At 38.9% G+C, this 21,273-nt stretch overlaps 1 protein-coding gene across 1 annotated transcript in view; it reads right to left on the bottom strand.

The window, feature by feature from the left end:
- The window catches only part of LOC124554842, a 511,599-nt gene that overhangs the window by 285,411 nt on the left and 204,915 nt on the right, over positions 1 to 21,273 (bottom strand). Inside the window, exons 13-15 of the mRNA XM_047128504.1 lie at positions 18,755 to 18,841; positions 16,125 to 16,217; positions 3,163 to 3,249 (exon numbers count right to left, since the gene is read on the bottom strand). Coding sequence (XP_046984460.1) covers positions 3,163 to 3,249; positions 16,125 to 16,217; positions 18,755 to 18,841 — 267 coding nt within the window. The remainder of the gene's footprint in view (positions 1 to 3,162; positions 3,250 to 16,124; positions 16,218 to 18,754; positions 18,842 to 21,273) is intronic.

Here is a 21,273-nt window from a genome sequence, read left to right as displayed (position 1 = left end):
CACTTCGTGCATACATTTAAGACCCAAATGAAGTAGTCTGTGACTGCCTCTTCCTGTGACAATGCGGTGTCAAGTTGTCTGGCTACATACCTGGCAACACCGGTCAACGAGTGCAGTCTGGCAGAACGTTTCCGGAGGTGCCAGCCGCAGGGTCTCCTGGATTTGCTGCACCCAGAGTCGCATGCCATGGACCACCATGGACCACTGCATTTTCCTTCCAGGGTTGCTGTTTAGGCCCAGTCCTCCAGCCAGCGGCAGGAGCGGCTGTCGGGTGGTGTTGCGGGCCACAAAGGTCAGCAGTGGTTTGTGGTGGATGTCAGCAGGGAGCAGCTGACCTGGCCAGCTAATCAGCTGCACCCGCACCCTGTTGGGACATCACCACCGTGGTCTTCCGGTCAGGCAGCTGGCAGGGTTGGTCACGACGCGGTTCCGGGTGAGGGCTCCCACTTGCAGTGGCGTGCTTCCCCGTTGCCTTCCCCTCCATGCCCTCCGCTGTCCTCCCGTCACCTGCAACCACGGCCCCCAGTGAATCTCACACCTACGCCTGCCAATGTGGAGCCCATGGATTTTGATCAGCCTTACTCCTCGCCCCTCACCTCACCCCCAACCCCCACCCCCCCTCTGCCCCCCACCCACCGATGGAGGCTAGGCCGCCTCCACTGCTGCTGCTGGTCAACCACTACTGCCTCAGTCTCTGGGCCCTTCTGCCCTTCCAGTGGAGCCAGTTGCGATACCGTTGTCTACTTCAGAGGTCGATCAGCTGGCGAGTTCTCCAGGGGCCTCTCTGGTTCTTCGCCGGAGTTGGGGCCCAAGTCTGGTCATTTTCAGCCCTACACGGTCTTTTCAGGATGGAGGGAGTTAGTATTCCCACCAGTAGACACCATGAATGACATAAATGAGCTGACATGGATAGCACAGTAGGATAATGCAAAATCCTGCCACAGAAAGTAGTAGGGGCAGACCTGTTGGTGAGGTGTTTACCAGCAGGCAGCAGTAGCCCAGGCGGGCCACTGCCTATCTGGAGTTCAACCACCACAGACATCATCTTGCACTTTGTGCCGTGTAATTTTGCTGAGTGCTTAGCTTAGCTATTAGCCGTCCACACCAGCTGCATGTTGAGTCATTCCTGTGTCCATCTCTACATGGGTTCAGACTCTCTGCTTCCTGTAGACTGACTCAATAGCATGTTCATTTTTCTCTCACAGGGTTTTGTTCCCCAGGTATTATCAAGCCACTGTTAGTCTGTGAAATATCTGTGCTGATCATGAAACGTAGCGACATTGTCACACCTGTGCAGATAGTTAAGTTCCTAAGAACAAAACCTCGCAATCATTTTCCATTAAGAACCAATTACTACCTTGCCTACTGTTTCCAAAGCCCTGAACCATACTGCCCACAATAAATCAACTGAATATTTACACAAATTCACTTATATGGCATACCTGGCCTGTTTACTTAGACACCACAGCACAAACCCTGCCCTAATTAAGATAACTGATCACCTGTAACATACAATGACAACCATGAGGCCACAATATTGGCACTACTAGACTTCAGCAAAACTAAGGTCTCATATTAAATGTGACAAAGTCACAAGTAATTTTAGTATCCCCATCAGAAATTAAGAAGTTCTTGATTTTGCAAAATATTGTCTCCTATTCTTCTCAATGGTATCCCAATACCAAATCAGAAAATGGTGAAAAACTTTGGTGTAACTTTTGATGAGCACTTAACTAACAGAGGATACTGTCACCACATGCAAAAAGACTCCCACATGCTCTATACCCTCCACAAGTTTTCGCACATATTCCCACAGGATGTGAAACAAACACATGCAACCACTTGTTCTGCAGAACCTCTATATTGTGATTTAATCCAACATTGTACTACTAGTTGAAACTACAGTAGATTACTGCTAACAATGAGTGCCTTTGTGCATTAAATGTGCAATATCTGTCTATTTACCATGTCAGTGCCTCATACATCCACTTAGGATGGTTGCCATCAGACAAGTTACGTGATTACCATATGCTATATCCCATTCATCATCTTCCTGCTGCACATGCACCTCAGTATCTCACAATAATCACAACAGGTGTCACATATCAAGTATCCAAGCTGTGTGCAACCATAAAATACAAACATTACCTGACTCCTTTCTGTAGCTGTTGTTCACTTCTGGAATAAGCTACTCTGCACTGTGTTAAATGCCCACTGCCATTTCCTCTCTGTCAAACTGTAGTGCAAAAGCTTCTATCTTCCCCCACTTACAAGTCTTTGTCTTTCCTCTTCTCAATCAGTCATGCCACTTTCTTCCATCCTCTCTTCATTTCAAGTGTTCTACCATGTTTCAGTTTCTCCCTCTCCCACCCCTTTTCTTATGCTCATTGCTCAGAGTGAAATCAGTTCAAATCTGCCTGCTTGTAATTTGTCTTTGCTGTTACACTTTTCATGAATGAAATGTTTCTGCTACTTAAATAGTAGTTTTTTTAATTGTCAGGTTTTCTATTAAATGTAAAGATTCTTATATGACCCAGCATTTTATTTCTGTGGAGTTTACCAAACTGTAAGCATATGATTTTTCTTTTAAAGGACAAACATGTTAGCAGAAAAATGAATTTCTCACTTCAGTAATCTTTCACAAGAATCTAACAACAATGATCAAAAAAGAATGACAGTATGTGAGTCTAAAATTGTTACTTTTTGCTCAAAATATTGTCAAGCACATCAGATATTCCATTTTCAGGTATTAATTACTTCCTTGAAGTCCAGAGAAAAATGGAAGTAATGTCAAATTAACTAAAATTTTAGTGGGTGTTCTTTTGTATCATAATATCTGATTATTTTGGTGTTTGAACTATTCAATATTATGACACGGCAGCTAATACAGAATGAGTTTAATAAAACTGACAAAGAAAAGTGTTATGAATCTGATAACTTTGTAATAAGGACCTTCCATAAACTTTTGCTAGTAATAACATAGGGTCTACATTTTATTCATGTGAATAAATGTTCAGCTACCTGAGAAAAATAATTTTGTCTGATGTGAAAATTAGCCCTCCCTCCCTTGAGTGTTAACAGAAAGATAAATAAATCTAGATGTCAATAATTGCAATTAGCATATTATTCACATTGTAACATGTTCATTTGACATATACTTACCGCAACTTTTACGCCCACACTAAAATGACCTGCCTCCTCTTGCAGAACTGCACTTTTTTGATATTTTACAACCGGAGAGGTGGACACCTGAAACAATTCGTAATTACACTTTATTACAGGTGAAAGCAAAACACTAGAAGCTACTTTCCATAACTGGTAATGGAAGACTTTCTTGGTTTTTCAGGCCTAAGAAACTGGGTGTATCCTGTTATTAACACATACACTTCTATACTAAAAATATTGTTTCCTATAATGAAGTTGTCCTCAAGCATCTCATATTGTATGTTTTTAGGTCAAAATAAGTATATGCTGTGGTAATGTTAGTAAAAATTTCCTTTACTTTACGTCTATGGTCACAAAATTTTTTGTCAACAGATTACCAGTGTCAGTCTATAATGACCATCTTCAAATCTGGAGCAAAATATGGGAAACATAAATACATATGCATCTGTGCACGTTAAGTATGAAGAGGCATACCTGTTTTATGAAAACAATGTCCTAATGTCCTGCAGCCATAGTGGCATCGTCAAATGTTAAATGCAAAATCAGCACCAGCATCATCAAATATATATATATAACAGCATATGCATGAGTCATGTTGTCAGCAGCACTACTGTTCAAAACAAACTGTTGTACAGTAGCCACAAGATATTTGTGTTGTAAGTTCACCAGATGTCACTACTGTAGGCATACACAAGTCTTCAATGATTAACTGAACAGCGTAAAATAATACAGGGGGTATATAATCGATAAAATCTGTAATGGGCTTGTAAGGTATAAGAGGCATTACAGTGATAAAAAGCGATGAAATAGAACACGACGAAAGTTAAGATTGTTAAATTGAGGAAAAGTTAAGAGACAGTAATTGACATATGCTCAAGTGCCAATATTCTAGATAATGACATAAGTAATAAACAGCTTTCATAGCGCACAGAGTAATATAAGAACTATAAAACAAATAGCTAAAGAAAGCCACAATTAAAGAAAACATACTGCTGCGCATAATCAGTGCCCTCTGTTAATGCTAATGGCAGAATTACGCATAGGAGAGAAGTGGTTAGAAGAACGTGACCGTCAGAGGACCCCTCCTACCCTGTGGCACGCTGTTGCAAGAAAAGAATGATAAAATTGCATACCAGTGCTAGAGTTATGCATACAATGTACAAAAACGAAGTAAATATGTAAGGCACTCTATACAATTTGATAGTTTCACCCAGTAAATATGTAAGGCACTCTATACAATTTGATAGTTTCACCCAGTATAGAGTGCCTTACATATTTACTTCGTTTTTGTATGTTGTACCCATAACTCTAGTATTTTCTTGTTCCCGCTCTGTTCATTTAATATACTGCATTAACTAAATAATATTGTTCATGCACTGGTATGGAATTTTATCATTCTTTCCTTGCAGTGGCATGCCGCAGGGAACAAGGGGCCTTCTGGCACTCACGTTCCTCTAAACACTTCTTGTCTATGTGTAATTCTAGCGTTAGCACTAACAGAGGGCGCCGATTATGTCAACAGTATGTTTTCTTTCATTGTGACCAAGCGAGGTGGCGCAGTGGTTATTACACTGGACTCGCATTCGGGAGGACGACAGTTCAATCCCGTGTCCGGCCATCCTGGTTTAGGTTTTCCGTGATTTCCCTAAATCGCTCCAGGCAAATGCCTGGATGGTTCCTTTGAAAGGGCACAGCCGACTTCCTTTCCCGTCCTTCCCTAACCCGATGAGACCGATGACCTCGCAGTTTGGTCTCTTCCCCCAAAACAACCCAACCCAACCCTTTCATTGTGGCTTCTTTAGCTATTTGTTTTATAGTTTTTATATTACTCTGTGCGCTATGAAAGCTGTTTATTACTTATGTCATTATCTATAATATTGGCACTTGAGCATATGTCAATTACTGTCTCTTAACTTTTCCTCAATTTAACAATCTAACTTTCATCGTGTTCTATTTCATCGCTTTTTATTACTGTAATGCCTCTTATACCTTACAAGCCCATATACAAAGAACTTTCATGAACTATTTTCAAATCCAAATTGACAGGATATTTTTAAAAAACAAGCAAACAATTTGTGCCATGCAGATGTTCATGTGGTTTCAAGATCTTTCCCTCTCTACTGGTCTACAACTGCCAACATCAAATTTCTTAACTCTCTCTGTTTCGCCAAGAAACATTTAAGTGTTCTTTTGTTATTCTTTCCTTATACTTGAAGTGTAGGTTGCAAAGGGGGTTATCAGTGTTATCACAGTAACTTAAAACAACATGTAACAATGGTAAATTTAGGATAAATATAATACGTGTAAGAGGACAGATCACGATAAACCAAAGAGAGGAAGCTGTGTGTAGCCAAGAGGCATCTAAAAAAAAGGCAGGAAATGATTAGCTTTCAGACAAGGTTCATCATAACATATAACAATAGTATATTACCACTGCACAAATAAACTGAGGAAAGTTGAATGGCTCCAAAGGAGAGTTATTCCTGAGGTAACAGCATAAGTAACATGACTATTTCCTTGTATTCAGATCAATAAACATATTCACAAATTTTATGTAGGTAATGTCATGGGTGACCACAGCTCATGCTCTCATGGTAGTGTTCTCGCTTCCCAAGCACAGGGTCCCGTGTTCGATTCCCGGCAGGTCAGGGATTTTCACCTGCCCCGAGATGAGTGGGTGTTGTTGTGTCGTCTTCCTCATCATCACTCATCCCCATTATGGTTGGAGGAAGGCAACGGAAAACCACTTCCATTAGGACCTTGACTAGTACAGCGGTGCAGGTCTCCCGCATCGTTCCCCTACGCTCTATCAAGAAGGATGGACTTCATCATCAATGTCATGGGTACAGAGAAATGATTCCATTTTTAACTGTACAATTATGACCTGGACAACCTATTTGTATTGCTCAGAGATGGCCAAGAACTGTGCTCAAGGTGTGGTGCTCATGCACGCGTGTGAATCTCTCTCAGACAAGTGTATAAGTCCCCCACTCTCTCTACCACACAACACTGTCTGGATGAGATTAGAAGGGGGGGGGGTGGAGGGGGGGGGGGGGGGCGTAAACTGCAAAAGTGCAGCATGTGGCTTTGTTTCATATATAATAATTCTCAACAATGAATATCACAAACAAAATGCATTTTTTGTGTTATTTAACTATTTTTGGCACACTGAAGTCATAACAAAATTTATATCTGGCCCAAACGTAATTGGGGCTTATGTGCTTTTCCAGCACATATTTAATCATCACTTTTACAACCTTATTATGAAGATGTGGAAACTCTTCCTGAGGAAAACAACATACAATTCCTGGACAGTTTTAAAATAAAAGAATCTGCCTTTTAAACATGAATTACATTACATATCGACCAGGTCCATTTGCAGATGCAACACGGGTGCTTTTTACTGAAATGGCAAATGGCCTTGAACACAGCTCAAAACCACATTTAAGATTGGCAGTGTCCTCGAATGTTTAGAAAGCTATTCCTGAAAGTCTTTCAACACCACAATGGACTGTCCAAATTTCGTGTTTCCTTTAATACCAGTGAGCTTAGGGACATCATGGTGTTCCTTATCAGAAGTTGTCCCTTGCACAATGCAATATTCTTTTTAAATGCACCCATTTTTGCCATAAAATCAGAAATAACTTGCTTCTCACCCTGTAATGTCTTACTGAGGACAGTTTTATTTAAAATGCAAGTTCTGCAATCCATTCCACATCTTCTAACTTTCATTATTGCTTTCATTTTCCCTTCATAAATTCAACAATAGTGGCTGTTAAGTCAAAAACTCATTCCACACATGTCCTTTGACTTAACCAACATACTTTGCTGTAATATATAACATCTCCATACTTTCGTTCAGTTCTGTCAAAGACTGTTGCGACTGACAAAGCAATAATGCATATGCCTTCAGAAAATTTACAATTCACACCATCAATTCTATCATGTGTTCCATGCCTGCATCTTTAACACAAAAAGAACAATGAACACTGTACAAATCTTCAGTTGATCATAAAAAATTTAAGTCTTTCATCATCAACTACATCTTTAAATTTTATTTGCATGGTGTTGTAATGCCCCTTCATAGCAATTCTGCACTACCCACTGATTACAAGGCTACATAATAGATACCGAGAGATGATATCATCCTCCTCTGAGATTCCTATTCATTTTTGTAGGATTGTGATAGTGCCTCTTTTTGCGCAGCCATTGGACCTGTGACCTTCCTCTATACTGCAAACAAATACTGAAGGATAAACAGCACATATACTATGATTCTGTTTAACTGAAGAAATTCATGCTGACCAAAACAAGCCGCAAATGCTGGAAGAAAGTGTCTCATCCCATTGATAAATTAAATGTCACGGTATACCAAGAACGATGGTGCAAAGTAGACATACCAAGTAGTGCCGAGATCACATGTGGGCAGCACATTGTGCATATGTGAAGTTTTTAAGTTTTGCACTCCATGGCCAACCCTGGTCTACCTTAAGGTGCAGCACACTAGCTTGAAAGATGGGGATGTGACCCAGGCCCAGACCGAATCTACGTGTGAGATTAAGGACCACTGGTCTGGTACACTAGCTAGCCTGAGTACGGTTTTAGGCATTTTCCACACTTATTTAGGGAAATGCTGGAGTTGTCCACAACATCTGCCTAAAAAAGGACATCTAAATAGCTACAATGCAATGACACAGTGAACAAAATTTATATGATTCAAAGGCAGATGACGCACAGGCCTTCCTTCCTTGGATTAACTGATGACTGATATAACAGGATGAGGATCCGGCCACAAAATAAAACCAAAAATAAATTTGCCATGAAAGCAATAACAGGTCCTGTAGGAAGAGATAAACACTACAAAAGAAAAAATTGTAACATGGACAGTGTGGAATTAGCACAGGAACAGTATCACAGAAGACTTGTCAGTAGCAAATTTATAGAAACTCTATGGCAATTCATTTCAGGCTATTACTAGGCATGTAAAATACAGTACTTTGAGAGAAGAACTGGAGCTATTGCAAATTATTTAAAAATGCAGTCAATGAAATTTTATTAACTACATTAAATTGGTGCAGTTAATTTGTCATTTTTGTTTTCTTGTTTACACATCACCACAACAGCATGGCAAAATCTATCGTTTCTCAATTCAACATCCCTTTTTCTCAACACATACTAATCAAACTGGGATGAATATGGTATTGTTAGAAAGGTTTTTGAACCAACTTCTGACACTTCATATTAATTTTTAACTAAAACTTACCATTTCATGACTATTTTAAGATAAAAGGGACTTTTAACTATCATACGCAAAAGGGGCATCATGGCTGACCAGCTGAATACCTGTATTATACGAAGTTAATTTATTAGTGATGAATAAGAGACTCCCTTTCTATATAATCTTATTACAAGTACCATTTTATTTGTTTTAAAGTACTTATTAACTGGATAATATGTTACAGCATTGGCATAGGTAATAACCATGACCACTTGTGGTAGTTCATTATCTCTGCCTGTCATACAAGTTGACTTTTCCGAACAAATGTACTTTCTGAAACAATAAACATAGCTGTCATTGTTGACTTGAATAATGATTTACGTATTGTTACTATGGGCTAACGTGCTTACACAAAGTAAGAAGTGCATTAAAATCTTAAAGTACAGTTATATGTTATTGTGGCATTAGTGATATACCATGTAAGAAGTGAATAGTACATTCTAACCTATACATTCTACATTTATTTACTTCTGACAATTTTATATTAGTATTTGTCATTAAACTTCTCTTCAGTGACGAGTAAACATTAATATTATGATCAAAATTTACAAATTACAAGCAGTAATTCATGGAACTGTGTGTACAATGACGTATCATAAATTCATGGTTATTATTTCACATCATTTGATTCATTGTTAAAGATGTTTTCTCTTCAGTCCCACAACTACCCTTATGCCAACAAATGCACTTATTCCAAATACTATCATTATTTAAAACAATCAAAGTGTGAAAATTTCACATGTTCTCTTTGTTTTTCCTATTGAGAAGTGACATGTAGACGGTGATTCAGCAATGCTGATCACTTGAAATATTTAGGGTATGACTTAAGGTATCACAATTATGTTACAACTCTGATGAATTTCAGGAACTCCTCGTTAAATGACATACAGTCTCTTGATGTTTCCCTATATGAGAAAGGTATTAGTATCTATGTTGTTTGTACAAATGGAACTATAGTAAATATTTGTTGCTAGTATCACAGACCTCAAAATGGCAAATTCATTCAAGTTTCATTCTGTGGAACCTTTAACTCATTTAATATTTCTCTGTACTGAATATCAGACTGATTGCTATCTTATGCTAAAGTTCATGATTCCACGTCCAAATAAGGAAATACGATATTATGCATACTGAGGAAGGGAGAATGTTGCACCATTATGAAACAGGTATAAAAGGGTACCAAGAAGATGTGGCTTTTTATTCTGCCTGTTTATTTCACATTATCAAACACTGGTTACATTCTGCATGGCAGACTCTTTCTTACACACTTAGATAATTAAATATCTCTGGCGACTTTAATTATATTGGCATTGGACCATTATCTATGGCATGTTCCTGAGTGTAAAGTTTGATCTCCTAAAGCTAATGACATCTTCAGAAGCTATAAAGATATGGCTATTGATTTTTTTAACTCAAACATGTTGAACAAGCTGAAATCTTTAAACATAGCCTGCAATGGTATGGTCATGGATTCACTCAACCACTGCTACAGATCACGGACTTGCATTAGCGCATTTTATAGAGCTTGTACTGTGGAAGAAATGGTGCTGTTTGCTTTATTTAGCACTAAGGTCTACAATTACTTTTCTGTTTAAGCTGTTTTTCTGTTTTGAGTTTCTATTGCATCTCTTTAGATCCTAGCACAGTAATGACTGGAACTCGATAGACCTACAGTACCAGGAATTGAATTTGGTGATTTCCTAATCTCAGTGCATCGTCTGCTGCTGGTGATTTAACAGTGTTACCATGACAATAAATCCTCTTATGTTCTTTAAGCTAGGCATTGGTGCTTATGTTCACATGTGCAACTGACGAATGTGCAAGAACTTTTGCACACTTCTGCCGTGACACGCAGTGATCATGGGTTCTTCATAGTATTCAAATATCCATGTCCTTTACTTGTCAGTTTAATCACAGTGTCAATACCATGTCTTCGTAGCAGTATGCTGATGTAATCTGTGCTTTATTTATGAATGGAAATATGGAAATAAAACTTTCCCTTTAGTGCTCCCTCTCTCTCTCTCTCTCTCTCTCTCTCTCTCTCTCTCTCTCTCTCTCTCTCTCTCTCTCTCTCTCTTTCTTTCTTTTAATGACAGAATCTCCAAACCTTTTAGTGTGTGTGTTATCCTATTTATCTCTTGTAATCAAAGCATTTATTTCTTCTGAAAGTATTTCTTAAATGACTGAGCTCCTTCTCCAAGTATCAAGGTCACAGATTTATTTAGCCCATTCCACCTATGTCTTTCTTACTCCATTTCTCCTTTGAGATGGTGATTGGAATTTCTTTGATGGTATTTCCACATGAGTGGACTTCCTATAGATTGTTTGCCCCCAAGTTCCGTAAGATTTTCTAAGTACTTGCTTATATAACAATGAAATTTGATGTTCTTATTCTATTTCTATTGTGAACTTTACATCAGAATTATTATTACTCAGGAAATTCAGAAATTTCAAGAGTTTGTTTGCTCTGCAATAACATATATTGAAGATGTCACCAACATACTAAAACCAAGAAGTAGATTTCTTCTTGTCCATCTGAAGGGTTGCTTCTTCTAATTTTTCCATACACTACAAATGCACTGAATGGGACCGCTTGACCACAATATCAGTTTGCTCCTATAATTTGTTGTCACACTGAAAGTAAGCTGATGAAAGACAATGTTTAAAGGGATTTGTCATATTCTTCATAAAAATATGTTCCATCTGCAACTTCACCTCAATCAACTATACAGCATCAAAACTGGCCAAGCTACCTCTAGGACTCACTGAGAGAAACTTTATTTTTTTCAATAAAGCAATCAGAATATTTAATATACGACACTTTTTCATATAAATGGCTGTAGGTGAGTTGCCACGTGTTTTGCAATTCCACTGGGTGGGCAATCAATACTGCTAACAATCATAATGGAATGCCTGGTTTTTCCAATTTTGGTAAACCACTGTCAAGGTGGCAACATTTCTAATGTGATGAGACACTTCTTGTCAATGGGAGAAATTGGAGATCCTTTAATTTATTTGTCCACTAAACTTAGTACAAAACTGGTGGTATCTCAACTAAGCTTTCTAAATCTCCTTGGTTCTAATATGTTCCACATTTTGCTTCTGAAGTCTTCTTCCCTCAATTTTATAGTAGCATTGCCCTGATGAGCTGGATGAATAAGCATGACTTTATCAGACTTCAAATCTCAGAGATTATTCTCACCTTTTATTAAGTCACATTTACAAGGTTTGCCCCTAAACAACATACTGTCTGATTCCCAGTACATTTCATCTTCAGTTGGTTTAGGTAAATGACTGATTCCAGCTGAGTGTTAGGAAGAATATTGTCTGCTCGTATTCTGGACAGAGCAACCACATAGGGTGAGTATGGCTATTTCATTCTTAGAAATTCATGGACAGATACCTTCACAAAAAATACCATGAGCATCCCAAGCAGGAAAGGGGCTCGCTACTCACAGGTACCTAGGAAGCTGTTGCCCAACTCTTTCTATGGGTGCTGAATATAATGTGAAGACATTGCCAGTTGGTGTATACATCCACCCAATTTGACTCCAATGGACTTTTTTCTCTCGGATATGACGACAGTTGAAAATCAGTACACAAGTTGCAAAGACCTAAGAGCATCTATAACATGGCACTGTTTCAGTATACACAATGACATTTAAGGAATGTCTTCAGCCTACATTAGAGTCTGTAAATATGTATTGGAGTTGGTGGTGGGCACTGCAAACACTTGATGACATGAATGGAAATGTTTCTTACCACTTTCTCAGTTAAATCCTTTTTATTGTTAGTGATGTAATTTTACATTGTAACTGTGTAGAGCAAAAAGATCACTTAACGATCTTTATAGCTCAATTTCCTGTTTCTCAAATCTATTCTGCTTGTGAGATTCACCATTCTTCCAAGGCTTTGGTAGGAACAATACCAGAACTGATACCATACTTCACTGGTGAACTGTGTTGTGGCTTGGCAAGACAGCCAAGCCACTATGAGGAAGCCGAAAGGCACGCGTTTAAGCTCATGCAGGCTGGCGTGAGGTCTGGAGCAGGACAAGGTAATTAATATAGCCAATAACATACGTAGCTGCTGGAATACTTAACTTTAATCCATAATTGGTGAACATCGCTCTTGACGGTACATGTTTTACAGCATCAATAGTAACTGCTAATGGCACCTTGCTAGGTCGTAGCAAATGACGTAGCTGAAGGCTATCGTCTCGGCAAATGAGAGCCTAATTTGTCAGTGAACCATCGCTAGCAAAGTCGGCTGTACAACTGGGGCGAGTGCTAGGAAGTGTCTCTAGACCTGCCGTGTGGCGGCGCTCGGTCTGCAATCACTGATAGTGGCGACACGTGGGTCCGGCGTATACTAACAGATCGCGGCCGATTTATAGGCTACCACCTAGCAAGTGTGGTGTCTGGCAGTGACACCACAAACTGTCCCAACAGGCTACATCCTCTGTATTCCACAGTTTTAATTTAAATTCTTATCAACTATTTCAAATCAATAACTAGACCTCCAGTTGCATGAAAATGAACCGTCCCACTAGCCAAATGTGGCTGTTTAGAAACATAATACAAACTTCCACTATAGACAGCAATTGGCTTGATATGTATGTTTTTGGATAGGGTCTGCCTTTAGCAAAACACATTTTTGTTTTTTAACCCAAACATGTTTCACTGCAGCTGCAGCATCTTCAGTGGGCTTTCATTTTCCATCTGTTAAAGATAAAGAGTGTTCTTTGCTGTTTGTATACATGTAGCTACTAGTTTTTAGATTGTAATTACAGATAACTGAAAAAACACATAAATTATGAATTCATACCTTTTTACCACATGGTGTGGTTTTTCTAATGTGTTGTGCTTCTACAGTGACCATTTTTTTGCACAGTTTGTCATCTGAAACCACTTATACCTTAAAGTAGACAAACTGTTTAAGCCAAAATTACGATTTGAAAACTTGTTATTTATATGTCTGAAATTAATTAATTCTATGTGAAACAGTTACAGTGACAGTGACAGGGACAGTGACAACTCAATATATAGTGTTCAACAGTGATGAAGATGATTAAAAGGAAAATGTAAGTAAAACATTATGTAAATAGACACACACATAGAATTAAATAAACACAACACATTAGGCATGAATTCGTAATTTATGTGGTTTTTTTTTCAAATATTTGTAATTACTATCTAAAAACTAATAGCTACATGTATACAAACAGCAAAGAACACTCTTTATCTTTAACAGATGGAAAATGAAAGCCCACTGCAACTACAGTGAAATATGTTTGGGTTAAAAAACAAAAATGTGTTTTGCTAAAGGTGGACCCTATCCAAAACATACATATTGCTAAAGCAAACACAGAAAAAAAGAGCTTCAACCCCAAGATGATTCATTGGCTTGATGTTGGAAAATACATACATCTTGAGTTCTAAATGTTACAATTTCTCCACAATTACTGATCAGATTTCTTAGAGCAAAACATGGTTGAATTCGTCTCTTTGAATTCTACAACACAAGCTCCAGAAATTACTACAGTTCCATTTAGATAAGTGAAATTGGCACCAATGCCTTAAAACAATTCTGACAGACAGAACTAGGTAGACAGCATCACCCTGTATATTGTAAAAAGTATACATCTTTACTGACCACTTGAAACCATGAAGTCATTTCAGTTTAGTTGAATTATTTATGTGTTCACTCACAGTGCCAGCCAGTATTACATTGATAGTGCTCCAAAAAGCTAAACACAGATGCCATTGCTTAGGTTTCCAGCATTGCATGATGGAGGTGGCCATTGCTTACCCCTTCCCCTGTCCATGTGGTAATCCAAGCGCAGGGCAGAGCTAATTTCTCCACTCCCCATATCAAACAAAACCTCACGATTCACAGTTGCTGCAAAATCCACCAGCCAAATTAAGTCTCCATATGTTTCTTTGGGTAAACTATTGTTTCAGTACACCTGTATTCATAACTTACAATGTTTATAACTGACCAAACAATAAGGTTCCTAGAGATACAATCACACTCATTTATTTATTCAACTATCACTAAACATGTAGCTATGGTACAACATTTTTTACCCACAAGTTAAATGACACTCCATGCCTGCGTGTCTTCGAATCCTATGCCTTAAGGTAATAACATGTAAAATATCAATGTAACTTCTTCTTTATTTCAAAATATACATAATGTATCATTCTTGAAAGCTATGGAATCCACGCAGATCATAAAAATGGATGTACATGTATGTATGCTTATGTATGTATGTTCCACATTTCCTCCTAAACCACAGGATCGATTTCCACCATAGTACACATATCATTTACTGTCTGGAAAGAGTCACTGTGAGTGTAAGAACCATGTACTTATCAAAAGGGTGGGGGTGGGGGTGAAAAAGCAGCTTAGCTCATGATGTGAGAATACCCTACATTTATTTATCCAGTATTTGAGAATGAGAGCACTCAGAAACTTGCAACAGACGTTACACGTAATTTCAGACCTTTACAAAACTTTTTCTCACTGCCCCATGTAGAATCATAAAAGGAGAAAAGTTAGTAGCTTACTACATTTTCACTGTTCATGCAGTAACAGTGCCACATGAAGCACGACATTTTAATTTATTACTCCTTTACTACTGACTGTATTTGTGACACATTGTGCAGACAGTATTCACAAATATCACTGAATGTACAAGAAAAATTACATCATTCTGAGACACTTAGTTAAGGATATTGATGTCATAAACACTGAATGTGTGAAAAACAACTGCATCATGCAAGACATTTAAATTTATTGCTTCATTGCTACTAACTCTACTCACAACACTTTTTGTAGATGGTATTCAAATCTGTTGCTGAATGTAACTACAAAAATATATCACTGTACAACACACAGTTCAGGAGATAACACTGAGACCAAAGAAAAAACTTCCGTATCATGTCTGATGGCCTAATTTAGTACTTCTTTACTGTTAACTCAATTCTTGAAGGATTTCACAGACAGTATCCACATATGTCAGTGAATGTACCTAGGCAAATACGTCATTTTACAATGAACAGTTCAGCAGTTACGACGTCAGAAACACTGAGATGCATGAGAAACTGCCGCATCGTGCATGTTTTTTAATTTATTACTTCCATTCACAACACATTTTGCAGACAGTAGGCACATATATAACTGGATGTACTAGCAAAATTATATGACTATACAGCACCTGGTTCAGGAGATATGAGTCATAAACATTACGGTGCGTGGAAATAAAACTGCAAGGTGAAATTTGTTACACATACAGATGAAATACATGTACAAACATGCATTAAATATGGGTAAATATACTGGATGTGTGTATGCAATCAAAGCCATGGACAAAAAGCTCATCCAAAACCCATGGATGATTTCAATCAAATTTGGTACACATATTAGTTACCATCTGGAAAGAAATACTGTACAGGTAAGAGCCACCATCCCCCTATTGGGGTGAGTGTGATAATGTAGAGAGAGAAGGGAGGATGAGAAGATGGACAGACAGTGGAGGGGAAAGAGGGGAGAGGCACAGATAAGAGGAGATGGACGGACACAGGAGGGACGACGAGATGACCTAATAGATGACTGGAATAAATAAATACATAGGAAAATTTAATGTTTCTTGTGCATGAAAAATGTGAATACTTACATGTTTTTTCCTTTCGTATATAACTTGCACCTCGTCCGAATCTCCTTCAGTAGCACTATTGTGGATATCATCAGGTGTTGGGTTACGGGGGTGCTGAAAGAATAAAACAAAGTTATGCACAAAACATTTAAAAAGCATAATGAACTGCAGGCTGATTCCTCAAAAGTGCTTTGTTGGTCATATGGAATGTAAGTGAGTGCACAGAGGAGAGGGAGAAGGCGTTACGCACATGATTGAATGGGCAAGAGTGTCTATAGTACAAGTATTTAATGCAGTGTTGAATTCCTGATCAACTATTACTGTTCAGAAAGAGGAAGTAAAATACAGAACCAAAAGAGTCTGCCAAAAGTCTAATTACTGTCATGACATCTACTTCAGGATTATAAATGTGCAGATTAACCAATAAATATTTTATATCAACTGAAGCACCAAGTTGTTGGGTTATGTGGTAGTACTTGAATACAAACTAAATTAATATATGCTCAGTCACTGGACTTTTTACTCTTTTAAGATAGTTGCAACTCTTTTTGCACCTAAGGATCATGTTTGTTCCAACATTAATAATTTGAATAATGATCAAAATTAATAATTTTCTCATTCTTCTGTGACACCTAAACGTGCTTACATGAGGTAAGAAGTAATCGACAGCAGCAAATACAGAATGACCTCAATCTCAAAAGTCTATATGGTTTTAACGTCAAACTGATTGAGTGCTTTTGATTCTTTACCCTACAACAATGTAATAATTATGTTTTTACATGCTCATAATGTAACTCTGTTGTGTTTAGGAAGCTACTAACTTTTACTCAGTACAGAATATTGTGAAGTTGGAAGCTCCGTGATAACTATTACACAATGTTGTCAGACTAGGAGTCTGCCAGTACATTTTTTCTACAGAAAGGCTGGTGACATAATACTAAGTGAGGAAACGTGTCAGGAATCTGATAACTATGTAATAAAGACCCTTCATAAACTTTTACTAGTAGTAACACAGTGTCTACATTTTATTCACATGAATAAATATTCAGCTACCCAGGAAAAATTATTTTTTATCTGACGTGAAAATTACTTTGTTATTTTTATTTTGAGTGATGACAGAAATACATACACTCCTGGAAATTGAAATAAGAACACCGTGAATTCATTGTCCCAGGAAGGGGAAACTTTATTGACACATTCCTGGGGTCAGATACATCACATGATCACACCGACAGAACCACAGGCACATAGACACAGGCAACAGAGCATGCACAATGTCGGCACTAGTACAGTGTATATCCACCTTTCGCAGCAATGCAGGCTGCTATTCTCCCATGGAGACGACCGTAGAGATGCTGGATGTAGTCCTGTGGAACGGCTTGCCATGCCATTTCCACCTGGCGCCTCAGTTGGACCAGCGTTCGTGATGGACGTGCAGACCGCGTGAGACGACGCTTCATCCAGTCCCAAACATGCTCAATGGGGGACAGATCCGGAGATCTTGCTGGCCAGGGTAGTTGACTTACACCTTCTAGAGCACGTTGGGTGGCACGGGATACATGCAGACGTGCATTGTCCTGTTGGAACAGCAAGTTCCCTTGCCGGTCTAGGAATGGTAGAACGATGGGTTCGATGACGGTTTGGATGTACCGTGCACTATTCAGTGTCCCCTCGACGATCACGAGTGGTGTACGGCCAGTGTAGGAGATCGCTCCCCAAACCATGATGCCGGGTGTTGGCCCTGTGTGCCTCGGTCGTATGCAGTCCTGATTGTGGCGCTCACCTGCACGGCGCCAAACACGCATACGACCATCATTGGCACCAAGGCAGAAGCGACTCTCATCGCTGAAGACGACACGTCTCCATTCGTCCCTCCATTCACGCCTGTCGCGACACCACTGGAGGCGGGCTGCACGATGTTGGGGCGTGAGCAGAAGACGGCCTAACGGTGTGCGGGACCGTAGCCCAGCTTCATGGAGACGGTTGCGAATGGTCCTCGCCGATACCCCAGGAGCAACAGTGTCCCTAATTTGCTGGGAAGTGGCGGTGCGGTCCCCTACGGCACTGCGTAGGATCCTACGGTCTTGGCGTGCATCCGTGCGTCGCTGCGGTCCGGTCCCAGGTCGACGGGCACGTGCACCTTCCGCCGACCACTGGCAACAACATCGATGTACTGTGGAGACCTCACGCCCCACGTGTTGAGCAATTCGGCGGTACGTCCACCCGGCCTCCCGCATGCCCACTATACGCCCTCGCTCAAAGTCCGTCAACTGCACATACGGTTCACGTCCACGCTGTCGCGGCATGCTACCAGTGTTAAACACTGCGATGGAGCTCCGTATGCCACGGCAAACTGGCTGACACTGACGGCGGCGGTGCACAAATGCTGCGCAGCTAGCGCCATTCGACGGCCAACACCGCGGTTCCTGGTGTGTCCGCTGTGCCGTGCGTGTGATCATTGCTTGTACAGCCCTCTCGCAGTGTCCGGAGCAAGTATGGTGGGTCTGACACACCGGTGTCAATGTGTTCTTTTTTCCATTTCCAGGAGTGTATAAATCTAAATGTCAACAATTGTAGAATGAGAGTGAAACATCTGATAAGCAATCAGCATCTTATTCACATTGTAATACGTTCATCTGACACATACTTACCGCAACTTTTATGTCCACACTAAAATGACTTGCCTCCTCTGGCTGAACTGCACTTTTTTGATATTTTACAACAGGAGATGTGGACATCTGAAACAAAACCCATGTACTTTTTTCATAATTACACCATATGACAGGTGAAAGCAATACTTTCCATAATTGTTAAGGGAGAATTTTCTTGGTTTTTGAGGCATAGGAAATGGAGTGCATCCTGCTATTCATACATACACTTCTACACAAAAAATATTGTTTCCTATAATGAGGTTGTCCTCAAGCATCTCATACTGTATGTTTTTAGGTCAAAACAAGTATAGCCTGTGGTAATGTTAGTTTTCTCTAATCCTTACACTATTTACACTTTGTTTTGGAGACTGTTATGTAATTTACATTACTGTAAACCAGTGAGCATGCACCAATATCACAAACCAAACTGCTGATTACCTATTATTTTGCATCACATTCACCATGTTATACAATGCTGTAATTGCCAATCCAGAAATTAGGATAGATCATTGTCTTATTCAACAGTATACTATGAAATATTGCCATGAATTGTAGTGCACTAATCTGTAATGCTTCCATAAGTTGTGTAGGACATGATACCCATATCTAACACCACAAAATTATGCAGAAAGACCTCAGATGTGACTATAAGAAGTACTTAGAAACACAATTAAAAAAAAAACTTACACACAATGACAATACAATACTTGATACAGAACGTTATCACTTTGTCTGATACCAGCTCTTCTTCAAAACATCAAAGTAAAAATCTAGTGCTTAGACAACGAATGTTTATAGTGTTCCAGAAAATGTTGAGCACATGTTTCCTACATGCATTTTTCATTTTGTAGCAGAGTGTAAGCTGTTACAAAGTGTCTTGATGAAGGTAATAGAAGAATGACTTTTGGGTCTGGCTGGGTCAGAAAAAGGCATATGGTTTCAAGTGCTGGTAAAGCTTATGTTTTTAATCTGTCAATACATTTCATGAGTCCATACTCATGCACACAAACAAAAACAAAAAAAATAGATTGAGTGCTAAAAAATACTGTGATCATATCCATAAAATGGGCACCAAACAAATACTTCTAGATCATGAAGCAGAAGTGGATAATACGAGTACTTAGAAACTTGGAATTTGTCACAACAGAGAAACAAATCGTAAAATTATTGCTGTGCAGCATATGTTAGGTTCCTGTTATCCACCTGTTTTAAATATATGCTATTATTTCTGGTGGTTACCTTCACCAGTCCTCCTCCAATTTCTATTGTAGCATTACCACTCTTTGAGAAACATTTCAGTAACTCTTTCCCTTTTGTACCCTCCTTTTACATTCCGTGGCTGTTCTACTGTTTTATTTTCTTTGGCTTATTCTCCAATATGGTTATCCTTTCCTTTTACTTAAAAACTGTCCACTTTTGTCCATTCACAATTACAGATTCTGATTATCTTTCCCCTACCTTGAACTTACACATTCTGCCCTTTTCCAGTTCTTACCATTCATGTTTTCCAACCTCATTTGTTGCTACCATTTCATCAAAATTTCCTTCTTGTCTTGTTTCACTGAGTTCTCTCAGATCTAAAATTCCTGATGCAGTTCATATCTAATTATTAAATAATTTCAGTTTCATCAAACCTCTTCATTCTTCTGAGAAACAAAGGAGGTTCTCAATATTACATCCATACAGAACAGCATTGTGAGGGCTGTGCCACCATGCATTTTGATGGTTCACACTATCAACTTCAGGTGGAGAACTGTTTAGTTACGTTGCTGGTGTTAGTGGAAAGACATCCGTGCTCTTCACTAACACCAGCTATGTAACTTTACAACTGTCCACCTGAAAATGGTGGTGGTGGTAGCCATCAAAATGAAAAAAGAATATTTTATAACCGATATGATTAATATATTCTTTATTTTTTTTCCTACTGGCAATTATTCTTCAAACCAACACGATAATCTCTTTTCAAAGAAACATGATAGTTTAATAAGTAATTACAGCTCTGAATGTTACCCTGCATAAACAATTACAAGGGGCACAACACTTTGTTGTTTTACAAAATTTGTACAAAGTTAGTAATGTTTAATAATATGCACGTTGCAACACTCCACCATCTCCATTTGCACACTTGTCAATTCATCTGCTAAGGACTGAATTTCTACTTTGGCTGTGATACTATCAGTGATGAAGTCACTTTACCAAACAAATCCAGGTGATTTAAATCTAGAGGCCTTCAATACCAGAGAAATTTCACTTAACCACCTCATCCATTGATAAAACAACACATCTGATGCAGGTAGTTTTAGGTCCTTAAGCTGGTGACAATGTACTGTCATGTTGTAACCACATGAAAGATTTGACAGTATACAAAAATTTAAAACATGGCCCTTAGTCTGTCATTATCTAGAATGGTAATTTACTACTTAAACCAAAAGCTGTTCTCCTGCCAGGACACATAATACACCAGTAAAAATATGTTTTACTGAAATCAGTAGGTCACTACCATCACACCCAAGTGGTCC

Source organism: Schistocerca americana, chromosome X (genome assembly GCF_021461395.2).
Source record: "Schistocerca americana isolate TAMUIC-IGC-003095 chromosome X, iqSchAmer2.1, whole genome shotgun sequence".
Taxonomy (NCBI): domain Eukaryota; kingdom Metazoa; phylum Arthropoda; class Insecta; order Orthoptera; family Acrididae; genus Schistocerca; species Schistocerca americana.
The sequence above is the reverse complement of the archived record's forward strand: the minus strand, read 5'-3'. Positions and strand labels throughout refer to the sequence as shown.